Below are 22,618 nucleotides of genomic sequence, written 5' to 3'. Positions count from 1 at the left end.
ACGACCAAATCATAAGAACCCAAGTAAGTCCACTTTAATAGATATTATACTAACAAACAAAACCCATAAATACACACATACAGGGGTTTTTCCTGATGATGTCAGTGATCATTGTACTGTTGTCGTTATAAGGGATTGTAAAATTCCCAAAGTAAAACCTAGACTTATTTCAAAAAGGAGCTTTAAACTGTTTGATAAACAAGGGTTTTTGCATGAGTTGTTTGCATCTGATTGGAATAAATTGTTCTAAATACCTGATGTGTCCACTGCATGGCAGTATTTTCACACTTTATTTTTGAAGATTGTAAACAGGCATGCACCTGTTAGGACTTTCAGAGTAAAGGGACGTGATAACCCATGGGTCTCACATGAATTATCTGAACTCCTTCATGAAAGAAATTTGGCTTGGGCCATAGCGAGGAAATTGGTTACAGAAAGAGATTGGGTAGCATTTAGAACATTGAGAAACAAATGTAGAGCTCTTATAAGAAGATCAAAATCTGAATATTATCTAAATGAAACCACACAAAATCTCAATAACCCTATTAAATTTTGGAAGACCATCAAATCACTTTCTCCCTCCACGTTATATAATGATTTTCCTGATCAAATTTTAGTAAAAGATAGCCTTCTTACTAGTAGGACGGATATGGTAAATGTTTTTAATAAGCATTTTATTTCTTCAGGTTCAATTTTGAATGAAATTCCTCTGAGTATTATACCAAATACATCTCCTCTGAGAGAAGACAGCTCTACTTTTAAATTTTCTACTGTTTCAAGAGGTGAAGTTTTAAAGGCTTTAAAAAACCTGGATATTAAGAAGTCTGCAGGACCTGATGAAATTGAGCCATATTTTTTAAAATTAGCTGCTGAGATTATTGCTGGCCCACTATTTTATATTTTTAATTTATCATTGGATCAGAATGTTATTCCTGATGTCTGGAAATCTGCTTTGGTTGTTCCCCTGCTGAAAGGTGGAGATCCAACCATCTTAAATAATTATAGACTGATTTCCAAGTTATCAGTGATAGTCAAAATTTTAGAATCTATTGTCAGTGAACAGCTAAAGGATTTTTTTTATCTAGTAATAGTATTTTGTTCAGGTATCAGTTCGGGTTCAGAAAGAATCATAGTACGGTAACTGCCACCATGAAAGTTCTAAATGACATTACTTGTGCCCTAGATCGTGGAAGATCATGTGCTGCAGTGTTTATTGATTTGGCTAAAGCTTTTGACACTGTCAATCATGGTATTCTTCTATCGTGCCTACATAGTATCGGTCTTTCTGAAACCGCATTAGGTTGGATTAGGAATTACTTAAAGAACAGGTGTCAAAGGGTGCAAATTAAGGGGTTTCTCTCTGACAAGCTTAGTATCGAATCTGGTGTACCACAGGGGTCCATTTTGGGTCCCCTGCTATTTACATTATATATAAACAATCTTGGTGACAATGTATTAGATGCAAGCATTCATTTATATGCTGACGACACCATCATTTATTGTTTTGCACCCTCCATTAATAGCTGCATCTTAAAGTTGCAGGAAGCATTTGCAATAGTTCAGCATAACCTTATCTCTTTAAAACTAGTTCTGAATGATAAGAAAACGAAATATATGATCTTCTCGAGGAAATATAAGTGTGTATCTTCTCTTCTGTTGGAATGGTTGTTGTTGCAGCACGGACTGTATAAAGTGTGACACCAGTCGTCTCATGTTGCTTACATGTGAGAGTACAGACCGGGTTTGTTGTGTTCAATAAAATTAAGTGTACGCAACTACATTGCGTTAACCGTCCATTCTATGTATTAAAGAAGATAGAATGAAACATGGTGGCAGCGGTGCTTAGTGAGAAAGACAAGCACAGACATTAACAGACACAATGACAGACACCGGCTGAGAATGGTAGAAAGTCACGGGCAGCGCAGATGGAGAATACACTGGGACTGAGACCGCCACGAGCTCTCTGCCTAGACTCAACTCATTTGGCGAAATCATGGAAATTGTGGAAAGAAGAATTCACGCTGTATATGGATCTCACTTTGGAGGATGCTGACGAAGCCCTCAAATTGAAAGTGTTCAGTTATCTCATTGGGGAGGCGGGAAGAGAGCTGTGCGAGACCCTGATCCCCTCCTTGTCACCAGATCAGACAGTAAGAAGAGTAATAAATGCACTGGATGACCACTGCAGTCCAAAAGTGAACAAGACAGTGGAGAGGTACCGTTTTTTTTTGTCAGAAATCAGGGCTCTGACGAGAACATTGACAAATATGTAACGGATTTAAGAATGCTTGCCAGCACGTGCAATGTCGGCCAGATTAAAGACTCTGATCCGCGATAGAATTGTTTGCGGCATATCCATAAGCCGCTGGAAAACATAGTAAGAAAACTTCAAGGGGGAGAGAGTTGTGATTCCTGATGCACTCAGAGGTGACATTGTTCAGCGCATTCACTCCTCACATCTTGGCATAGAGGGATGCCTAAGAAGGGCGAGAGAATGTGTTTATTGGTTGGGGATGAATGATCAGATAAAGACATTTATAGGAAAATGTGACATCTGCAGATCTATGGATGTGAAACAGCAGAAGGAGACCCTGTGTCCTCATGAACTACCAAGTACCCCATGGTCTAAGGTGGGAACAGTTATATTCACTTTAGACAACAGAAATTATCTGATCACGGTTGATTACCTATCTAATTTCTGGGAGTTGGACTACTTATCTGACACACGATCCACCACTGTCATCCATAAGCTGAAATCACATTTTGCGAGACAAGGCTTCCCAGATGTTCTTATATCGGACAACGGCCCTCAATACGCATCAGAAGACTTCAAAAAGTTCAGTAGACAGTGGGAATTTAGACACAAAACATCCTCCCCGGCCTATCCACAAAGCAATGGGATGGCAGAATCAGCAGTAAAGACCGCAAAATGGTTGTTGAGGAAAGCAAAAGCTGATGGGAAGGATCCATACCTCGCTATGCTTGATCAGAGAAACACACCATCACAAGGGGTCAAAGCAAGCCCAGCACAGCGATTGTTTAGTAGGAGAACCAGAACTCTGATGCCCATGCATGACAACCTGTTACAACCAAAGGTACTCAACACTCGACAAGGACAGATTGAGAACAAGAACCGTCAGGCTGCATATTATAACAGACATGCAAAAGATCTTGGTCCTTTAAAACAAGGAGACAAAGTCCGTGTCCAGCCTGAGGTGCACAACGAAACATAGAGGAAAGCGACAGTAGTGAATCCTCTGGACTGCAGGTCTTATGACGTCCAGCTCGACTCAGGGAACATTCTGAGGAGAAATCGCTGACACCTCAGGAAGGACAAAACTACAGTAGTGGAAACTACAGTGACTTGCCAGCCTGCAGGGGTTAACAGAGACAGAGTGACAGGCTTGAATCCGAACACAAGCAATCCTACTCTTTCTATTACAAGGTCTGGGAGAAAAGTTTTTCGACCTCAATACCTTAAAGATTATGTTCATTGATCACCTAATATTTACTGGTATGCTCCGGGATTCCGGGGGATTATGTTTTTTTGTATATGTTCGCCCCGCAGTGAGAGTTTGTTTCATATGTGCTACTTTAAAAGATAGAGAGAAAAAAAAGGAAGAAAAAAAAAGAAAGAAAAAAAAAGAAAAAAAATGAGGCATAAGATAAACAGTAAAGACAATGGTTTATTTTGTTATATGAGTTTACTTTAAGGGAAGAATAGGTGTTGGGAAGGATTGAAGTTTCAGTAAGATAATGCTAAGACAGTAATAATTTTATATTTTGTAATTTCAGTCAATACGAAGCATATGTGAATGTATGCATGCTGTTCCGATTTACATTCCAGTAAGTTCTTGAAATCAAATTGTGTTTTCATGTTGTAAGTTACTTGGGAAGAAAAAAAAAAGAGAAAGGATGTTGGAATGGTTGTTGTTGCAGCACGGACTGTATAAAGTGTGACACCAGTCGTCTCATGTTGCTTACATGTGAGAGTACAGACCGGGTTTGTTGTGTTCAATAAAATTAAGTGTACGCAACTATATTGCGCTAACCGTCCATTCTATGTATTAAAGAAGATAGAATGAAACATCTTCGGTTGCTTTACACTCATCAGGGTAATTCCCTAAAGCTAGTCTCCTCCTATAAGGTTTTGTGTTGGCAGAGGACTTATCATTTAAGTTACACGTTAAACATTTGTTGCCTAAACTAAGGTTGCAACTGGGGTTTTACTTTCGAAATAGTGCTTGTTTTTCACAGTCAGCAAAGAGAAAGTTGGTGGAAGCTACCTTCTTACCTGTCTTAGATTATGGAGATGTTTTTTACAGAAACACCACTAAGGCTCTTTTACAATCATTGGACTCTGTTTATCACTCTGCTTTAAGATTTATAACTCGTACCAATCATTATACTCATCACTGTGCACTGTATGAAATGGTAGGTTGGCCTTCGCTTCATTTAAGAAGATACAAGCATTGGCTTATATTAGTGTACAAGGCCATAGTTGGCCAGCTTCCTCTTTACTTGAATAGTCTACTAACGGTCAGTAGTCAAGAGCATGATCTGCGTTCAAGTAGATATATTCTTTTACATGTTCCATTGATGAAGACATAGTTTGGAAAAACTGTTTTTACTTATAGTGCATCAACTGCTTGGAATGAGATTCAAAGATCTTTGAAACTGAGTGTATTTATCTCAATGAATGAGTTTAAGCTGTATCTCAACCGAACATTCCAAACTGTCTGCACTTGTTCTTAATCTTGTTTTAGTCTTGTTTTATTGTTGGAAATGTGTGTTGTGATTATTGTTCTATGTACTTAATTTGTTTGTTGTCTATTGTTGTCTAAAGTTGTCTATTTTGTGCTGCTACCTTGGCCAGGGCTCACTTGTAAATGAGATATCTATCTCAATGTGATTTTATCCCTGGTTAAATAAAGGTATAATAATAAAAATAATAATAATAATAAGGTATTAAAAAGACTTTTTCTTTAATTGCTGTGAAAGCCATCATCTAAAAATGGAGAAAAAAGAGGCCAGATGATGATCTTGCAGCCCTCACTCACCTCAGGCATAGGTCTCTGGTGTGGTTAAAGTAATTCTACAAACAAGAGTGGGCCAATATTTCCTCACAGGAATATGAATACCTGATACCCAGTTACTTAAAGGGTTTGTTTTTGTTTGGTTGGTGGCACAACCAGATTTTAATTTTAAAGGGGAAATTATTATACATGGATAATAGGTGTTGCACAAAATCCTGTCAATAAGTGAAGTTATCATTTAAAATCTGTGTTTTGGGTTTTTATATTATCAATAAAGATTTTATGGCACCCTGTAAGACATGCTAATTGCAATAAGAAAAAAAAAACATTTCAAATGCTCTAATGATAGAACACATTTTTATCAGCTTCAGTATATATGGACGTCTTAGATTATTATTTCATCATCACATTATTGATCCAGTTAAAAGTCCAACATGTCTATGTATTAAGTGAAAACTGTGTAAACACTTCAGATCGAATGATTAATGCTTGTTCATACCAAGCAATAATGCAGCTTAAAGAATGATTAATAAATCAAGGATTGCTTGTCTTTACTATAACGTAGATATACATAAAATTATACTGGAAAATTTGCTATAAAATTTTGAAATTTTTTTAAGCAAGACTTTTACATCAATGAGGACTTTTCTGATCTTGTCCTGGTATGAAATAGTGTGTGTGTGTGTGTGTGTGTGTGTGTCCGTGTGTGTCCGTGTGTGTGGACAGTGTTCTCTGAAGGAGCCAACTGTAAGCTCTCATTCTCTTCCTAGTAACAATGCAATTTGCTACAGAAACAAACATCCAAACAGTGAAACATATCTTTCACACATACAGCCCTTTCCTGATTTCATCTTCAATTTCACTTGTGCTTAGTTGTTAGACTTGATTGTTTCAGATCTCAGACACAGTAGTTTAATTCACAGTAAATGATTTCACTTCATCTACTGAATGTCATTTACTGAATGGAAAATGGTATCACGAACTGAATTGCATAAATGATAAAATTTTGCTGTATATAATACAGTATAATTCTATACTATAAATGTTTCTGCACAATCACACAGAAATATTTTTATAAAGCTGATCTTTATTCCTTGTTCCATTGGAAGGTTCAGTTGACTTATTTACATGAACCATATGTAGAACAACAAAAGCTGATGATTAATTTCCTGTGACCTGAAAAGAAGAGTCACACATTTTGTTTTGTATCAGAGTGTAAACAGAACATAGACATTGATTTTATTCTGCATGATGTCAGCCGATATGATCTTTAAAATGCTTGTTTATTTGTAGGTTTGCACATACAGTCATAGAAAAATATGTGTGTGTTTATCTCATTTTTCTAATGAACACATTTTAATTAGAAATACTTTTGTTATATATATTTATAACATGCTAATACCTTGATTTAATATTTACAAGTATGTACTTTATTTTTGACCTCTAAAAATGTTTGAGAAAATAATTACTTTGCAAGCTTTTGTTTAAGTAAATTGCCTAAAGATCAAGGCCTGTGTGGGCGAGATATTTGTACGAGAAACAGGTTACATAATGTGCCCGTATGTTATCTGTAAGTAAATAGTTCACTAACTAAAGAAAAAAAATTCTGAACATATTTTAAACCAAAATATGAGTTTCTTACTGCTGATATTGTTTCATTCAACTCACAATGTTTATATTTCCATTTGGTTTATATTAATGAATGAACTTAATTTAGTTATAAAAAATTAGTCATTCTAAATGTCACACTTTGTCATAAAGCCAAGAAAATCAAAGCTGAGTTCTGTGTTTATATAAAATATTTGATTACTCTTTCTTTCCACTAAAATTTTTCATATATATTTTGTCACAATTCTTTAAAAAAATCATCCTATTTAATAATCTCTGCTGCATAAATATATCTTATTTCATAAATGTATGCAGAAGGTGATAAATATTTATTTAAGTAAAATGAAAAGATAAACACTCGTCCTCCCCTTCCCGGTCCTTCATTAATAATTCACCAGGCCTTCTATGATCATACAGAATCTCAAATAGGAGATGCATACAACATCCCGCACTGGTTGGCAGAGTTCCATCTACCCCAGGTTATACTGTGCAATTGTATTCTGCCACTTCTGCCCTATGTCTGTTGTCACTATTTGATTAGATGCAGCCTCCTCCAGGGAAAAGAGGACCTGCAACACACTATCAAGGCTGCTGAGAAAATCATTGGCTAATACCTTCTACCCTGCTTTTCCAAAAACTACCATCGGGAAAGTGGTTGCAAATGAAAAACCTGGGAGGAATATAGAATGTGAGCAGTACATCCACATTTCATCAAAAAACTTGATTAACATCTTCAGGACCAGACACTTAATGTAATGAGATGTTTCTTTCTTTCTTTTTTCTTATATCAATCAAAGAATTTCCTTGAGTATGAGTAAGTGAACACTTCTCGACACCTGAAATTCAAGTGATTGAATACTGACTCAAAAGATCACCTCCCTCTTACATCTCAAACAAATTTTTATCCAATCAGCACCAAATGTGGCATACATCATCTTCCAACCTAGATAAAAGTTATCAAAAGCATTTATAAATAAATACTCTAAATACACTTTGAATGGGCTATGAATCTGATTGTGAACCTGCCAAATAGGATGTGAGTCTGCATCTCAGCAACGACTTGCAATGACACAAATCTTGGTTGGCATCCTCATAAAATAACTCAAGGTGCAGTTCATTGAACTGCACTTTGACATATAGCATTTGCCTGAATACTGGTTAATTATTAATGACAGGACAACAGCTTTTTTTGGGTTAAGAGTCTTTAAAAAGCTGCTCAAACGTTAGAACCTGCCTTTTACAAAGGATTTCATCATGGTGGTTGGTCGGGTCCACATAAGGACAGGGCTACTGCTAGCCTGCTTCCTCTTTCTCTCTGTTTCTGGACAAGGCTCAGGACCGTAAGTAATCATAAAGGATGTCCGATGGTGGAAATACAGCGGTCTATTTTATGTCATACTATAATACAATGTTCTTCTGCATACATAGCATTATGCGCTAATAGGATTTTACATCTGCGTGTGTGTGTGTGTGTGTGTGTGCGTGTGTTTGCGTGCGTGCATGTGCAAAATAACATTTTTAACTGTATACGAAAGCAGAAAATTACAAACTTTATATAGTAGGAAATTATTGCAAAGATTTACATGCCATATAATTATTATTAATGGAAACTAAAGACAAATTAATTCATAATGTGTAAATATATTTGCTTGAACATTTGTATTTGTTTGTTTGTTTTGTTTATTTGTTTGTTTGTTTGTTTGTTTGTTTATGTATAAGCCTCCTTGAAATCCCTTTAAAAAAAAATCAAGTATCTATCAGCGTTTACGATTTAAGATATTCAGATTCAATAATCCAGAGATCAGACATTAATAAAAACTTAAATTCAAGCAGTAAAAGTCGGGTTGTAAAATTCATTATGCATCCCCTGCTATCTTATGTTTCCTCCTCTCTGGACAACAGTGAGAAAATTACACATGCATGTAAAAAAAAAAAAAATTCTGAATACTATTTCTTTTAAAATGAAATCAAATTATAATTTTATTTTAATTCAAAATAAATTATCATGGTGGTTTCAGTATATTTTCATAGATTCAACTAATGTCTAACTCATAAAATGTTTTATGCCATTAGATACACAAGAGGAGTGATTATTAAGAATAAGAAGAATGATCATGAATAAGCTATAATGCAATACTTTATACTAGTGCAGTGTTCCATACTAGCTTATTTCTATGGATAAAAAGGTGGTGTATGTAGCTTTATTTTAGATGTTACTAACATGCTGTGTGATACCTATCTGTGACTTAAACATTATTTCATATAATTTTAAGTTTATTTAACTTAAGACCAGTGTTGGGCAATAACGCGTTACTGTAACGCAGTTGCTTTTGAGAGTAACTAATACTCTAACGCGTTGAAGTAACTAGTAACTGTACCTAGTTACTCATTCTTAGTAACTAGCACAACACTTCTTAAGACACTGTGTATAGTCTTTTGCAATAGTAGTGATTGTTGAGTTTAGGAGATTATTAGGATTATTAGGAAATTAGGAAATTCCTAATTAATCCTTATTAGGAATAATAATAATTACTCCTTTAGTAGGTCACCTAGCTAGAATAGTTCATCTTGCACCTGCACAAATGATCATTGCTTATGTGCATTTTTTCAGATATTTCATGGTGACATTTCCTGCAGTAATACAGGCTGGCTCTGATGCTAAATTGTGTGCAAGTCTTATGAATCCTAATGAGACTCTGCAAATGAACATCCTTCTGGTTCACAACAACCAGAGCAGAACTCTTTTACAAGAAACAGTGGAAAAGGACTTTCACCACTGCTTTAATTTTCAGGTAAGGAATCAAACAGTCTATAATAATAATATTAAGAAAAATAATAATTATTATTATTGTTGTTGGTGGTGGTGGTGGTGGTGGTGGTGGTAGTGTTGTTGTTGTTGTTGTTGTTATACTGTATTGATTGTTCTTATTCAACATGGACACCTTACAGGCTCCAAATGTTGAAGGTGAACCAGTGCAGGAGATCAAAGTAGAAGTAAAAGGGGAAATATTTAAGATGACAGATAAAAGGAAAGTGATGTTTAAATCCTACAACACACTGGTATTTATTCAGACTGATAAACCCATCTACAATCCAGGACAAACAGGTAATTCATATCTGCAATACTTAATGTCACTTAAACTCTTTACTGAAGGTTTATTTGTTGCTGATGGTACAGCTCAAACATTTCTCTAACATTGTTTTTCAACAGTGAATTTCAGAATTGTTAATATGGATTCTAATTTTATTCCCCTTGAACAAAAGGTAGGAGAAAATGTCTCAATGTCTTTAAGTGCATTGACTTAATTTAGAATGGCAGGTTTTATCATCCATTTGTTGTATGTAGAAGAGTCTGTAATGTCATTTTTTTTTCTATGCACAGATTGACTTAGCACCTATTGTTGTGTAATATATTGTTTCATAGTGATTTTCTAATAAATAAATCTGGAGTGATAATGTACAGGATTCTTAATTGTCATATCTAAACTGTCATATTCTCATTTACAGTACAGCTCAGTAATTCTTGAGGTAAGTAAATGAAACTATAGATAATTTTTTTTTTGTTGGATTTTTTGTTGAACACTTTTAATGTTTATACACATTCGCTTGTGTCTCTTTAATTCTTTCTTAAATAAAAAGGATAATCGTCATAACAGGATTGGTCAGTGGATGAATGTGTCCTCCAAAGGTCTGATACTGCAGCTTTCTCATGAGCTAAACGCTGAAGCTCTACAGGGACAATATAAACTAACTGCTAAAATAGAAAAAAGGGAGATCTCACATTTCTTTAAGGTGGAAAAGTATGGTAAGTTACACTACTAGGAGAGTACATTTTATTTGTTGACACATATCAAATCATTGTAATAAAAATATGCATTAACTTTTAGTTTTACCCAAGTTTGAGATTACAGTGAATACACCGAAAGAGCACAGTGTTGGAGAGGAAGAACTGAAGCTGGAGATTTGTGGAAAGTGAGTAAAACCACTAAATTTAAAAAAGAGGGAAATGTTTTTTCATGTTTTCATTACATTTAAAACATTTTGCATATTTTTAAAACAAAGTAATTTATGAACAATATAGTATTCACATCCAGTGAATATTCAGGACATGCCAAAGTAGCCCGAAAAAATCAGTGTCTACTGCAATGTCAATGCTTGTGCATTTTTAAGGTACACTTATGGACAGCCAGTACCTGGTGAAGCACTTGTGCAAGTGTGTCGTGAATTTATACAGACTTATAATTACCATCAGAATGCCCCAATGATTTCACCATGCCTGGTTGATACAGTAAAGGTGCGTAAGTAAGATTATGTTTTTATCTCTATACTGATAAAGTTCTCACCTGGTATTTGTTTTTGTGTTTTCCAAATAGATGAGTCAGACTGGTTGTGTCTTTCATATACTGAATGTGTCAACTTTTATGAATTCTGAATTTGAAGATAATCTTGAAAACAATCTTAATGTTACTGTTATACTGACAGAGGAAGGAACAGGTGAATCAGAAACAGATCTCAACAGAACAGAGATAAGGGAGACATGAAACACTAATTGTTCATTTTTAACTTAAAGATATAATACTTATAAAACTCTGTTATAAATAGTGTTGTTTTTGTTTAGAATTTTCCATGGCAAAATCTGAAAGCATATCAATCACATACCTAATTGGTAAAGTGGAATTTGTGGATTTACCAAAAACGTTTGAATGGGAGAAACTTATAGAAGGAAAAGTAAGATTTTCTTGATTTTAAATTTACTTTGGTACACTAATTCTTCTTTCATATTTAAGAGGCTTTTGCCAGCCTTGACAAATTTACAGCATTTTGACTTTTCCTGGTCAACAGATTAAAGTTACTACCTACAGTGGAACACCAATTCCTAACAAGACGGTGTATCTTTTAGAAGGTCACTGGTTTGAGATAATGCTCAATCTTACCACAGATAGTAATGGATTAGCAAGCTTCTCATTTGCATCACCTGAACATCCTGAAACATACATAGAGTTGATGGTATGATACGCTGATCTAAGCACTCACAAAATGATCATCATAAAAAAGTAATATTATATTTAAATCTTAAAATCAAAGATTCTGTTTCTTTTTCATTGTTATCCAGGCAAGTGTCTATACAGAGCAAACAGATGAATACAACACACCATTCTTTTCAACTGCGGGGACACATATACATCTGCTCCAACCTGCTACACCTTACAGTCCAGTGTACAGTGAACTGTCAATAGAGAGTTCAGAAGAACCATTTAAATGTGGTGCTGAAATTCCCATAACAATTAACTACTATATTGTTGGGGAAACTACTGAAAGTTACAGTATTGATCTTATATACATGGTAAGTACATGCAGTAAAATTGTATGATTTTTGACATTGCTGCACTACTTTCTGTCATCTGCTTTATCTAACTTGCAGTAACTCCATATATAATACACTGGACAATTATTATATTTTTTCTCTCTCTGATTCAGGTTTTGTCTAAAGGAGTCATAGTTCATTATGGGCATGAGACAGTTGAAGTGGAAGCATCTACAGATCTCAGAAAAGGAAAAATATCATTTAAATTATCTGTTATTACTGAGCTGGCTCCTGTAGTGCAGGTTGTGGCGTACTCTGTCCTGCCCAGTGAGAACGTCATTGCAGCTAGAAGGAATTTTGATGTTGAAAAGTGTTTCAGAAATAAGGTAATGGTAGCACCTTCCAGGTTTGGTGTTGTTTTTTTTTTTTTTAATGTTTACTAGTTATTGACTTATTGAGTATTAGATTTCGACTCTACATGAATGTTAAACATATGGAAACTTTTCTCTTTGGTGGACTCCAGGTTTCGCTACAGTTCTCTCCCTCTAAAGCAGTTCCAGGTGAGAAGAACACGCTTGAGGTCTCAGCTCATCCTGGGTCACTGTGTGGCCTCAGTGCAATAGATCAGAGTGTGTTAATCTTGGAGTCCAACAAACGGCTAGACACTGACAAGGTGGAGTTAAGATTTACAAAATCTTTTACATATACAAGTTTTTGAGCCTGTTTTAAAATTTAGTGCCCTTTAAGTGTAAACTTTATTAAAAATAAATACAAAATAATTTAAAGTAATTATATTTTTTTCTACCTAACCTCAAATCGGATTGTAACAAAAATGTAAGTTTAAAATTTTTAAAATACATTACCATTTTTATGGTAAATTTGTCATTGTACAGTATATGTTTTGATAAAGCTTGACCAGGAATTATTTATACACATTGTTACTACTGTAGCCAGTAAATCACAAATCAGCTTGCAGTGCTCTGCCTTGACTGCCCTACGCTTTTTATTCCATATTTAGTGCTATTGTTATATTGGAACATTCAACCATTTTATTATGTCAATAACATATGTGTAATATAAATAAATAAAAACTAAAAAAGTAAGGGGGCACGGTGGCTTAGTGGTTAGCATGTTCGCCTCACACCTCCAGGGTTGGGGGTTCGATTCCTGCCTCTGCCTTGTGTGTGTGGAGTTTGCATGTTCTCCCCATGCCTCGAGGTTTCCTTCGGGTACTCCGGTTTCCTCCCCCGGTCCAAAGACATGCATGGTAGTTTGATTGGCATCTCTGGAAAATTGTCCGTAGTGTGTGATTGTGTGAGTGAATGAGAGTGTGTGTGCCCTGCGATGGGTTGGCACTCCATCCAGGGTGTATCCTGCCTTGATGCCCGATGACGCCTGAGATAGGCACAGGCTCCCCGTGACCCGAGAAGTTCGGATAAGCGATAGAAAATGAATGATGAATAAAGTAAAATTTTTCAATTACTGGCTTATCCATCTAGAAGGAAGGATGAATTGGTGTGTTTACAAGGGTTCATTTCTTTTAGCTGTCATATCCAGTATTAAATTCATTAAGAAAAAAAACATGACGGGAGGTAATGATAATAGTAATTCATGCCCAGGGTGGTGTGATACAACTTAATGTGAAGCAAAGTGGAAAAGCCTGAAGGCAACAGTCAGAATCATTATATCATAGAACTTACTGTATAACAACAGACACAAATATAGTCATTTGTTTTATTCCCATTTTATTGCATATTGAGGTAAAGTAAGTTAAATAAAATAACATAAGTTGTAATTTACATACAGTATTTCTTATGTTAATGTAAAATGTAATCATACATGCACAATGCCACAAAGTAATTTTTGTGTATTTTGAGATGTATTGCATTATCTTATTATAAAGACAAACTGTGTCTCCCTTAGATATTTAATTTGTTGCCAGTGAAAAGGTTATCAGAATATCCATATTGGGTTGAAGATTTTCAAGGCTGCTTGCATGTAAGACCTCGACGGGATGTGTCGCTAGACCTTGCTTACAATACATTAAAGGTAAATGACATGTTGCATTTAAAATGTTGCATAACTGTTTACTGAAATGTGTATAGATGTTATAACAGTATAACAACATATCTACAGTGTAAATCATTAGTAACAGAAAATAGTATTTGCAAAATATGCCATTATGTAACTGGTTCACTTGGGGTACTGGTGAATCATTTTATGGTCTTAAATAACTATGAGATTCATGTATACAAGCTCTGATATCAGGGTTGCATGAAAATGTGGTTAATAAAAATCACTGTGTCACATGAACAATAACAAGTGCAAGATGTGTGACATTCTCAAGCTTTTTGGGGTGGGATTGGCAGACAGTAATAGAAGCAAGATTTACTATTAATAATATTATTCATAATAACTGTAAAAAATAAAATACCTTTTTACCTTTTTAAAAATATGATTCAAATAACTCATAATAATAATAATATGAAGATTACTGGACAAAACAGTGTTATTTGACATGGGAATAAAAACCTAAAATGTTCTGTGCAATCTATGTGGCATCTTTATCGTACAGTAGATCACCATGGGTTTATTCATCCATTGGTTTTGCAAGTCTACTTTTGTACATACTTTTGACATGTGTAAATGCATAAATATTTAGAAATATATAGGCACAGTATTTGGACAAGGTATTGATATTTTAGCTCTCTGTCAAAGTAAATTGTTTTTGAAATTAAATAATGAATATAAGTTAACATTAGGCATAGTATTAATATGAGGGTATTTACAGGACAATCTTCCACTCGTTGAAACAATGCATGAAATCTGATCACAAGTGGTCAGTGAAGACTCATTTATAATGTCAGGTGTTTATGGCTATGTTTCTTGGTTGTCCACTTGTTATCTTATCAACCAGGATGCATATTAATGCCATGTGTGAATGGCCTCTGTATAGGCTTTTTACCAAAAGTGGAAATGGAGTCTTCACCCATTTTGTATCAGAACTGATCCTAAGCCTGTCTATAAGACTATGATTGCATTATATATTGTGTACATATATATATATATATATATATATATATATATATATATATATATATATATATATATATATATAGGATTGTATATTTCAATATTTCAATTCTAACATCTTTGCTGAATTATACCAGGATTCCAAAGAAAAATTTCCAATCCAGATTTATGTCACCTTCAACAGCTTCCACAGGTGTTGTGTGAAAAGCAACACATACAAGCTCTATGGATCCCAGTGCCAACCTTTCCTGGCAATCCTGACAAAATAATTTATTTGGCAATTTCTTCTGATTTATTTTAATTACTTCAATGAATTTATATAAAAACTGCTCGAGGTGTATAGAAAGTATACTACAGGTGCTTAGAAAAAGAGAAAAAATCATTTCTTCACATTTATGTATTCCCTTTATATACATATTACTGATTTTTATTTTATTTGAAACTATTTGATTAAGTCATTTTTATAATTCACTACACTGATTTTTTGTATCATCTTATCATCTTACAGGGAGTGGGGCTGAAGATGGCAACAAATTTGGCTGTTGGACACCCTAAATGTTTGATGTACAAAGGAAAGCAATATAGCATATTGCAATATGGATGTGATGGTGCATCATTAAATAACACACTTTCTCATATATACATATTTTATGTATATTACATTATAATACATAATACAATAAATGTTGGGTATGGCTGATATATTAGATTTATGTGGGTAGCTCTTTTTCTGTTTGTATTAATTAGTCTCATAGACCAAAAGGTTACAACACACTAATGTCTATTTATGTTTTTGCTCATTTTCAGTATTTTCAGTGCAATACACTGTTCCTGTTGATGTATCATCAGATTTTGAACCCATTGAGACAGTTCGCAAAATCTTCCCGGAAACTTGGATATGGGAATTGTCTGAAGTGGGGTTAGTGAATCAGCATATTTATAAATTTGTCTGCAATGTACTATTTGAATTTAAATCTATTACAGATACAAGATATCAAAAATGAATGTGAATGTACCAATTTCTCAGATAAGGCATGTTTCTACAATGGTTGTTGCAATGCAAGTTGTCTTTTTGACAATATGTAACAGAAATTGAGTACAGTGATTCTCCGCAGGGACTCTGGATCTGTACAGCTTCCACTCACTGTTCCTGACACCATCACCACTTGGGAGACTGAGGCTTTCTGCGTGTCCTCTATAGGTCTGGGTCTCGCTCCTCCTGTTCAGCTCACAGTGTTTCAGCCCTTCTTCCTGGAGCTCTCATTGCCTTACTCCATTATACGTGGAGAGGTTTTTGAGCTGAAGGCCACTGTCTTCAATTATCTTTCCAAATGCATTATGGTATTTTATTTCTTATTTTATTTCTGAGATTAGATCTTTACAAGTATTGTGACGTTTGAGATGCACAGTAAATTAATCACCTGTGTCTCATTGACAGGTTAAAGTGACTCCAGCCCCTTCCTCAGACTACACTCTTGAAAAATCTTCTGATGGCGAGTATTCATCCTGTCTGTGTGCAAATGGAAGAAAGACCTTCAAATGGACTCTGATTCCCTCTGTGCTTGGTCAGTCAACAATTTCAGACTCATAATCATGGAGCTCTATATTTTCTTTTGCCAGTGCCAGCCTTGTTTGAGTGTATACAGGCCTATTCATAGCTTTAGTTGGGTAAAAACAAATATTTATTTTTTATATTTATGTCATTATAATTATATGATGTTGATAAATTTGTGCATATTTGTAGGTAGTGGCAAAATTTTGAGGAATTCTTACTTGTTACACTTTACATTCATGAGCTATATATCTGCACAGTCACTGGTTTGATGAAGCAAAGAATTAAAGCTCTACAAAGTATGAATCTACAAGTTGTCCAAATAGTCACGAAGGACGATCATGTATAAATACAGATGTATAGATGTAAACAGTACATGAACAATATATAAATCTGTAGCCCTACCTGTAACTGTGTGCAAACTTTTTAATGGTTAAAATGGATAAAATTTTATGAAGCTTCTAAAAGATGAGTAAAAAATGTATTGTATAAGCAAAATGCATTTTTTAATTCAGAGTATATTTTCATAATGTGCTTAAAATAGAAAAAGAAATAACATGTAAAAAGAGACACCAATGAAAAAACAAAACATAACATATGGTGTCACACAGCATAGTTTTTGAATCTGTAGACCTGAGGTCCAATGCAGATTATTTATGTTGGAGACTTAAGGACATTTGTAGCCCAATGGACATAAAAATATCTCATCCTTGTGACTTTTCCTCTGTTTCTGTTTTTTAACTTACCTAATTATATATTATAAATATTACATAAACACATATTTGCTTCAATGGACTTTTCTTTAATTATAATTAATTAAATAATTATTTTTTTCACCTCTTATTATACAGGAGTCTTGAATGTGACAGTGAGTGCAGAGGCAGAACAATCTCAGACTGTGTGTGATAATGAGATAGTGAGTGTTCCAGAGAGAGGCCGTATTGACACAGTTACACGAAGACTAATTGTAAAGGTCAGTGTCTTGTAAAAAAGCGTAACTTTAAATCTGTAAACCTTTTCTTTGTTAGGTTATGATCTAATAATATTATTTCCCTTTAGGCTGAAGGAACTGAGAAAACAAAGAGCCAGAGTTGGTTATTATGCCCACAAGGTTAGACTTGCAAATATGTTTTCAGTTGAATTTCATTTGGTTGGTTTACAAATGATGCATAAAAGGTTTTACTGCTCAATATTGATGGAGTTGACTTTCATCTTATAAACAGGCAACAGTGTTTCAGAAGAGCTGGAGCTGATTCTTCCTGAGGACATAATAGCGGGATCAGCACAAGCTTCTGTTTCAGTGCTTGGTAAGACATGAAACAATAAAGAAAGAAAAATAATAATAAATACAACTGGATAAAAAAAGAATTTGTCTTAACACCCACTTATGCTAAAGAATACAAACAAACACAACATGCTTCAATAAAAACTCCAACAAAGTACAGTGATGCCTCGAGATACGAGTGCTTTGACATACAAATTTTTTGAGATACGAGCTGTGATTCGACCAAATTTTTGCCGTGAGATACGAGCAAATTTTTGAGATACGAGCATCCGAGCCACCGTCACCGAAACAAAGATCCCCAACAGCCACGTGTGAGATACGAGCATCCGAGCCACCGCCGCCAAAACAAAGATCCCCAACAACCACGTGTGCTCTTTTTCCCACGCCTCGGCTTCCCACGTCTCACTCGGTTAACGCCGCCTTTCTGCTGCACACGACAAACAAAGGCCGTTAAAACGGAAGTCATTCATTTCCTATGGAGAGTCGCAAAGGCGCTGCGTGAGGTCCCGACCATCTGCAGATCCGTAATTTTAGGATCCGTTTTGAGCGTTGGATCCGTAAATAAATTTAACATGTGCAACTACACTGCATCCGATATGCCGACCGGACAGGTTTTTATTAAAACGACCGGCAGATGTTAGTGAGGAAAGAGTGACAAAAAAGGCAAAAACAAGTGAAGAGAAAAGGGGAAAATTGTTTTGAGATACAAGCAATTTGAGATACGAGCAAGGTCACGGAACGAATTAACCTCGTATCTCGAGGCATCACTGTATTATAAAGGAAATGTGCTTGCTGAGCACACATTGCTTTGCGATGAAATTGACATAAATGCTACATAAATTTGTATACATTTATTTACCAGAAGTGTTGGAACAGCATTGTTCTGGGTCCTTGGTCTGGCTCTGTCACAGGGAACTCGTGCTACATGGGTTACAGATATATTCAATAGAAAATACACAAGATACTGATTGGATATTAAATTTCATCATAATTATTCAATATGTTGCTCTTTTACAGTTTCAGTCCTATATAATTTCTGACAATCTGAGCTATAATTATTTTCTATGAAAATCAAGGCCAATGTGCGGATGTCCATGAACCCTAGTTTACAATCCTAATCTAATCTAACCTTAAATGTTGTTTATCATACTTTGTCTGTGTTCTACTGACTTTTTTTCAGTATAAGGAAGTGCAAGGCCAGCCTCTCTATTGGGCACTGAACTCAAAACTATACATTTCTAGTTTAAATAAGAAGTAGTGCAATGGAGCTTCTATACATGCAAAGCAACTGTATGTTTTGTCAAACATTTTTTTAGCTAAACAGATAAATTTTTCTGTTCTTTTGTAGGAGACATACTTGGCCGTGCATTAAAAAATCTGGATGGCCTACTAAGGATGCCATATGGCTGTGGAGAACAAAACATTGCTCTTCTCGCCCCAAATATCTACATTCTTCAGTATCTAGAGAACACTGAGCAGCTCACCACAGATATCCGTGAGAAGGCTACTGGTTTCCTTAGGAGTGGTAAGTGAGTTTTCTAAGACCTGTTACAGTCATTACTATTAATTCTAAACAGACTTCTGCCCTAGAATTAAAATCATTTGATTTTACACAGGATACCAGAGGCAACTTAACTATAAACATATAAATGGGGCATATAGCACATTTGTCAGGGGATTAGAGAACACGTGGTAAGATTTTCTTAAACCAAACCATCACTTACCTAGTGTGCATTAGTTATTATGAATTTTTATATAATTCCGGAATGTACAAAAATATTTTTACAAATACATCTCCACCAGGTTAACTGCTTTTGTCTTGAGGACGTTTGGCAAAGCACAACGTTACATCTTTATTGATCCAGAAATCATTAACAGTGCAAAGAAATGGCTCATACAAATGCAGGGAACAGATGGATGTTTCATACAACAGGGAAATCTGTTCAATAACAGAATGAAGGTACGTACTGTATGTTACTAGGCCAGTTCATACTACAAACAGATTTCTGAATCATTCTTTTAATTTCATTTATATTGACATATCATGCATATCATTATAACGTATTATAGGGTGGTGTAAATGACCATGTGACTATTACCGCCTACATCACTGCATCATTGCTAGAATTGGGGAATACAGTCCAGGTAAGAGCATGATACTATTCACATTTTTGTTACATTTACAATAAAATGAATCTAAACTAAATCTCATTCACATTCATGAATTCAGCCAGGGGAGTACAGATTTAATAAAGTTAAATTGTGGTGGTTAAATTGAATATTTGTTCCAGTCTCTTAATTGATAGGTTCTGCTGATAATGATTTATGCACTTTTTTATTGTAGAATCCTGTTGTACAAAATGGATTATTGTGCCTCAAGTGTACTATTGGTAACCTGACAAACACCTACACCACTGCACTGTTGGCCTACACTTTCAGTCTGGCAGGAGAGAATGAAATTCGGGAACGTCTACTAAAAGAGTTGGATGACGTTGCCATTTCAGGAGGTACAGAATTATTGGAAGAATTTGTAACACTAAAATTTGTAACAAATGCAACAAACTGCATTTCTGCAAGTAAAATTACTGAATGTAGTTATTAGAAATAGAAAAATGTTATTGCAAACTATGTCTGAAGGAGCATACAGTATATGGAATAAACTATGCCACATTCTAAGCCTTTAGGACGGACAAACAGAAATTATGACATCACTGAGCCTTGCAAGAGCCACAGGGTTTTATGACAGTAAAAGTTGCTTTCTAAATGCTTGCTTATGGATTTGAAATTCTTTTATTTTAGATGATCGTCTTCACTGGTCTCAGTCAGCATTAGATGATTCCAGCTCATTGTCAGTGGAAATCAGTTCCTATGTGCTCCTAGCTGTTCTCACTACAAGTCAACTCACTGCTGCTGAATTGGGCTACGCTAATAGGATAGTCAGCTGGCTCGTGAAGCAACAAAATCCCTATGGAGGCTTTTCATCCACCCAGGTAACCGATTAAACTGCATTGTTCCCTTTTGTTTGTTCTGCAGTTGTAATAAATTGATCTATACATTTTATAGCATTATTTAAAGGACTGTTTTTAATCAGGACACAGTCGTGGCTCTCCAAGCTCTGGCTCTGTACTCCACTAAAGTGTTCAGCTCAGAAGGCTCTAGCACAGTAACTGTAAAGTCAGCAGATGGACACAGTCACAACTTTGATGTGAACCAGAACAACAAGTTACTGTACCAAGAAAGATCATTGCAGGATGTTCCTGGTAAATACAGCATTGATGTGAAGGGCTCCACCTGTGTATCAGTGCAGGTCAGTACATCTGATGCTTCCTGTTTTACAACCCATTTTAATAAAGTCATTGTATAAGCACTGACTACCCAGGGTCCCCAACAAATCCTTTTAAAGTCTATTTAAAATATGTTTTCCATTGATTGCTTTTTGTTTATTAAATGAAATCATTAATAATTTTGCAGACATCACTTTTCTACAATGTCCCCACACCTACTGAAATCAGTACACTGAGCATTGCAGCAAAGACTGAGGGAAACTGCACAAAATCATTTGGACACACTTTGTCCCTGAAGTTCACTGTTGGGTAAGAATAAATGTGTAATAAATCTTTGTCACAAAGAAAGAAAAGAACGGGTAATTAATGCATTCATGGTATAAGCAAACAGTAGATTGCTGTAAAATATTTCATATATGTAATATATTATTCTCTCATGACACTTTATCCTGCAGGGACAATAATGATTTTTTCATTTGATATCATTATTATTGTGGATACTGCTGAAGTTAATGACTTTTGTTTTTCAGATATAATGGAGCACTAAACAGCACTAACATGATCATAGTGGACATAAAAGTCTTATCAGGGTTCACAGCAGATCCTGCTGAAGTAAGGAGTAGGAACGTTGCTTAGATTTCTGTAATATACATGTCTAGATAAACAGACATGCAAAAGCCTTTTTAATGACATGGTAACAGTAGAAATTTTTTTTGTTTGCTTTTAAGCTGAAAAAAGGACTTTTGGTTGAACGGGTTGATTCTAAAGATGACCATATTATCATGTATATCAAAGAGGTAAGAGGATAACATTTATACGATACTTATCATTACCTATATTACAACTGTGCAGTATGTCCTGCCCAAGAAACATGTTTGTATGATTTATTACACACATAAACATATATGATTTAGTGTGTTTACAATATGATGTCTGCTTTGTCTCCAACAGCTACAAAAGAATATCCCTATAAACTATGAGCTACACACTAAGCAAGTGCTTCCTGTCAAGAATCTCAAGCCAGCGGTTATCAAAGTTTACGATTATTACCAAACAAGTAAGATTTTCTAGGATTGCAGTTACTGAATCTCTGTTTTTATTATTAACTGATTTTAAACATATTTCCTCCAGATGATGAGTCTGAGACAGAGTACACCTCTCCCTGTGTGTAGGGTTTTACATTGGGACAGAAGATGCAGAAAAATCCTTTGCCTATCTGCTGTATGATAGTTTTCGTTTCTCATTAAGAATTTTTGTTGTTGAAATAAAAATACCCTTTAAACTCTTTATATGTTGCTGTTGTGTTGAAAATCTTCACAGTGTGAATGTACAGGCATTTTGACAAACATCTTGTGAGCTATCATTTTTAGAAGACACATTAAATTACATTGAAATATTTTTTGATGTGTTTAGCAGAGCTCTGGTGTAAAGCTGGTGGTTGGTTCTATATTTTCTTTTACCCCTATCAAATGTTAATAGTTATGTGAATCTATATGACGCTGTAGTGCTGAGTTA

At 35.0% G+C, this 22,618-nt stretch overlaps 1 protein-coding gene across 1 annotated transcript; it reads left to right on the top strand.

The window, feature by feature from the left end:
* Window positions 1–7,829: 7,829 nt before the first annotated feature.
* On the top strand, window positions 7,830–22,390 carry LOC113661232 (alpha-2-macroglobulin-like). Its single transcript, XM_047820936.1, has 34 exons — window positions 7,830–7,984; window positions 9,256–9,436; window positions 9,594–9,750; window positions 9,856–9,908; window positions 10,152–10,172; window positions 10,284–10,449; window positions 10,532–10,616; window positions 10,815–10,938; window positions 11,018–11,138; window positions 11,263–11,372; window positions 11,487–11,651; window positions 11,758–11,988; window positions 12,123–12,335; window positions 12,473–12,622; window positions 13,873–13,998; window positions 15,491–15,590; window positions 15,790–15,901; window positions 16,098–16,323; window positions 16,421–16,547; window positions 17,386–17,507; window positions 17,594–17,645; window positions 17,758–17,841; window positions 19,168–19,344; window positions 19,436–19,511; window positions 19,623–19,779; window positions 19,890–19,964; window positions 20,164–20,326; window positions 20,619–20,809; window positions 20,911–21,126; window positions 21,291–21,412; window positions 21,634–21,715; window positions 21,832–21,900; window positions 22,055–22,160; window positions 22,235–22,390. The coding sequence occupies exons 1-34, from the start codon at window positions 7,899–7,901 to the stop codon at window positions 22,273–22,275; spliced, it is 4,287 nt and encodes a 1,428-aa protein (XP_047676892.1). The 5' UTR covers window positions 7,830–7,898; the 3' UTR covers window positions 22,276–22,390.
* The last annotated feature ends 228 nt before the right edge of the window (window positions 22,391–22,618 follow it).

This window comes from Tachysurus fulvidraco, chromosome 11 (assembly GCF_022655615.1).
Source record: "Tachysurus fulvidraco isolate hzauxx_2018 chromosome 11, HZAU_PFXX_2.0, whole genome shotgun sequence".
Lineage (NCBI taxonomy): Eukaryota > Metazoa > Chordata > Actinopteri > Siluriformes > Bagridae > Tachysurus > Tachysurus fulvidraco.
The sequence above is the reverse complement of the archived record's forward strand: the minus strand, read 5'-3'. Positions and strand labels throughout refer to the sequence as shown.

Excerpts from the sequence above, each read along its gene's own strand:
- LOC113661232 (XM_047820936.1), top strand. The coding sequence starts at position 7,899 with ATGGTGGTTGGTCGGGTCCACATAAGGACAGGGCTACTGCTAGCCTGC. Across the intron at positions 10,450-10,531 it reads CTTTAAGGTGGAAAAGTATG|TTTTACCCAAGTTTGAGATT; the intron begins GTAAGTTACACT and ends ATTAACTTTTAG. Across the intron at positions 21,127-21,290 it reads CCACCTGTGTATCAGTGCAG|ACATCACTTTTCTACAATGT; the intron begins GTCAGTACATCT and ends ATAATTTTGCAG.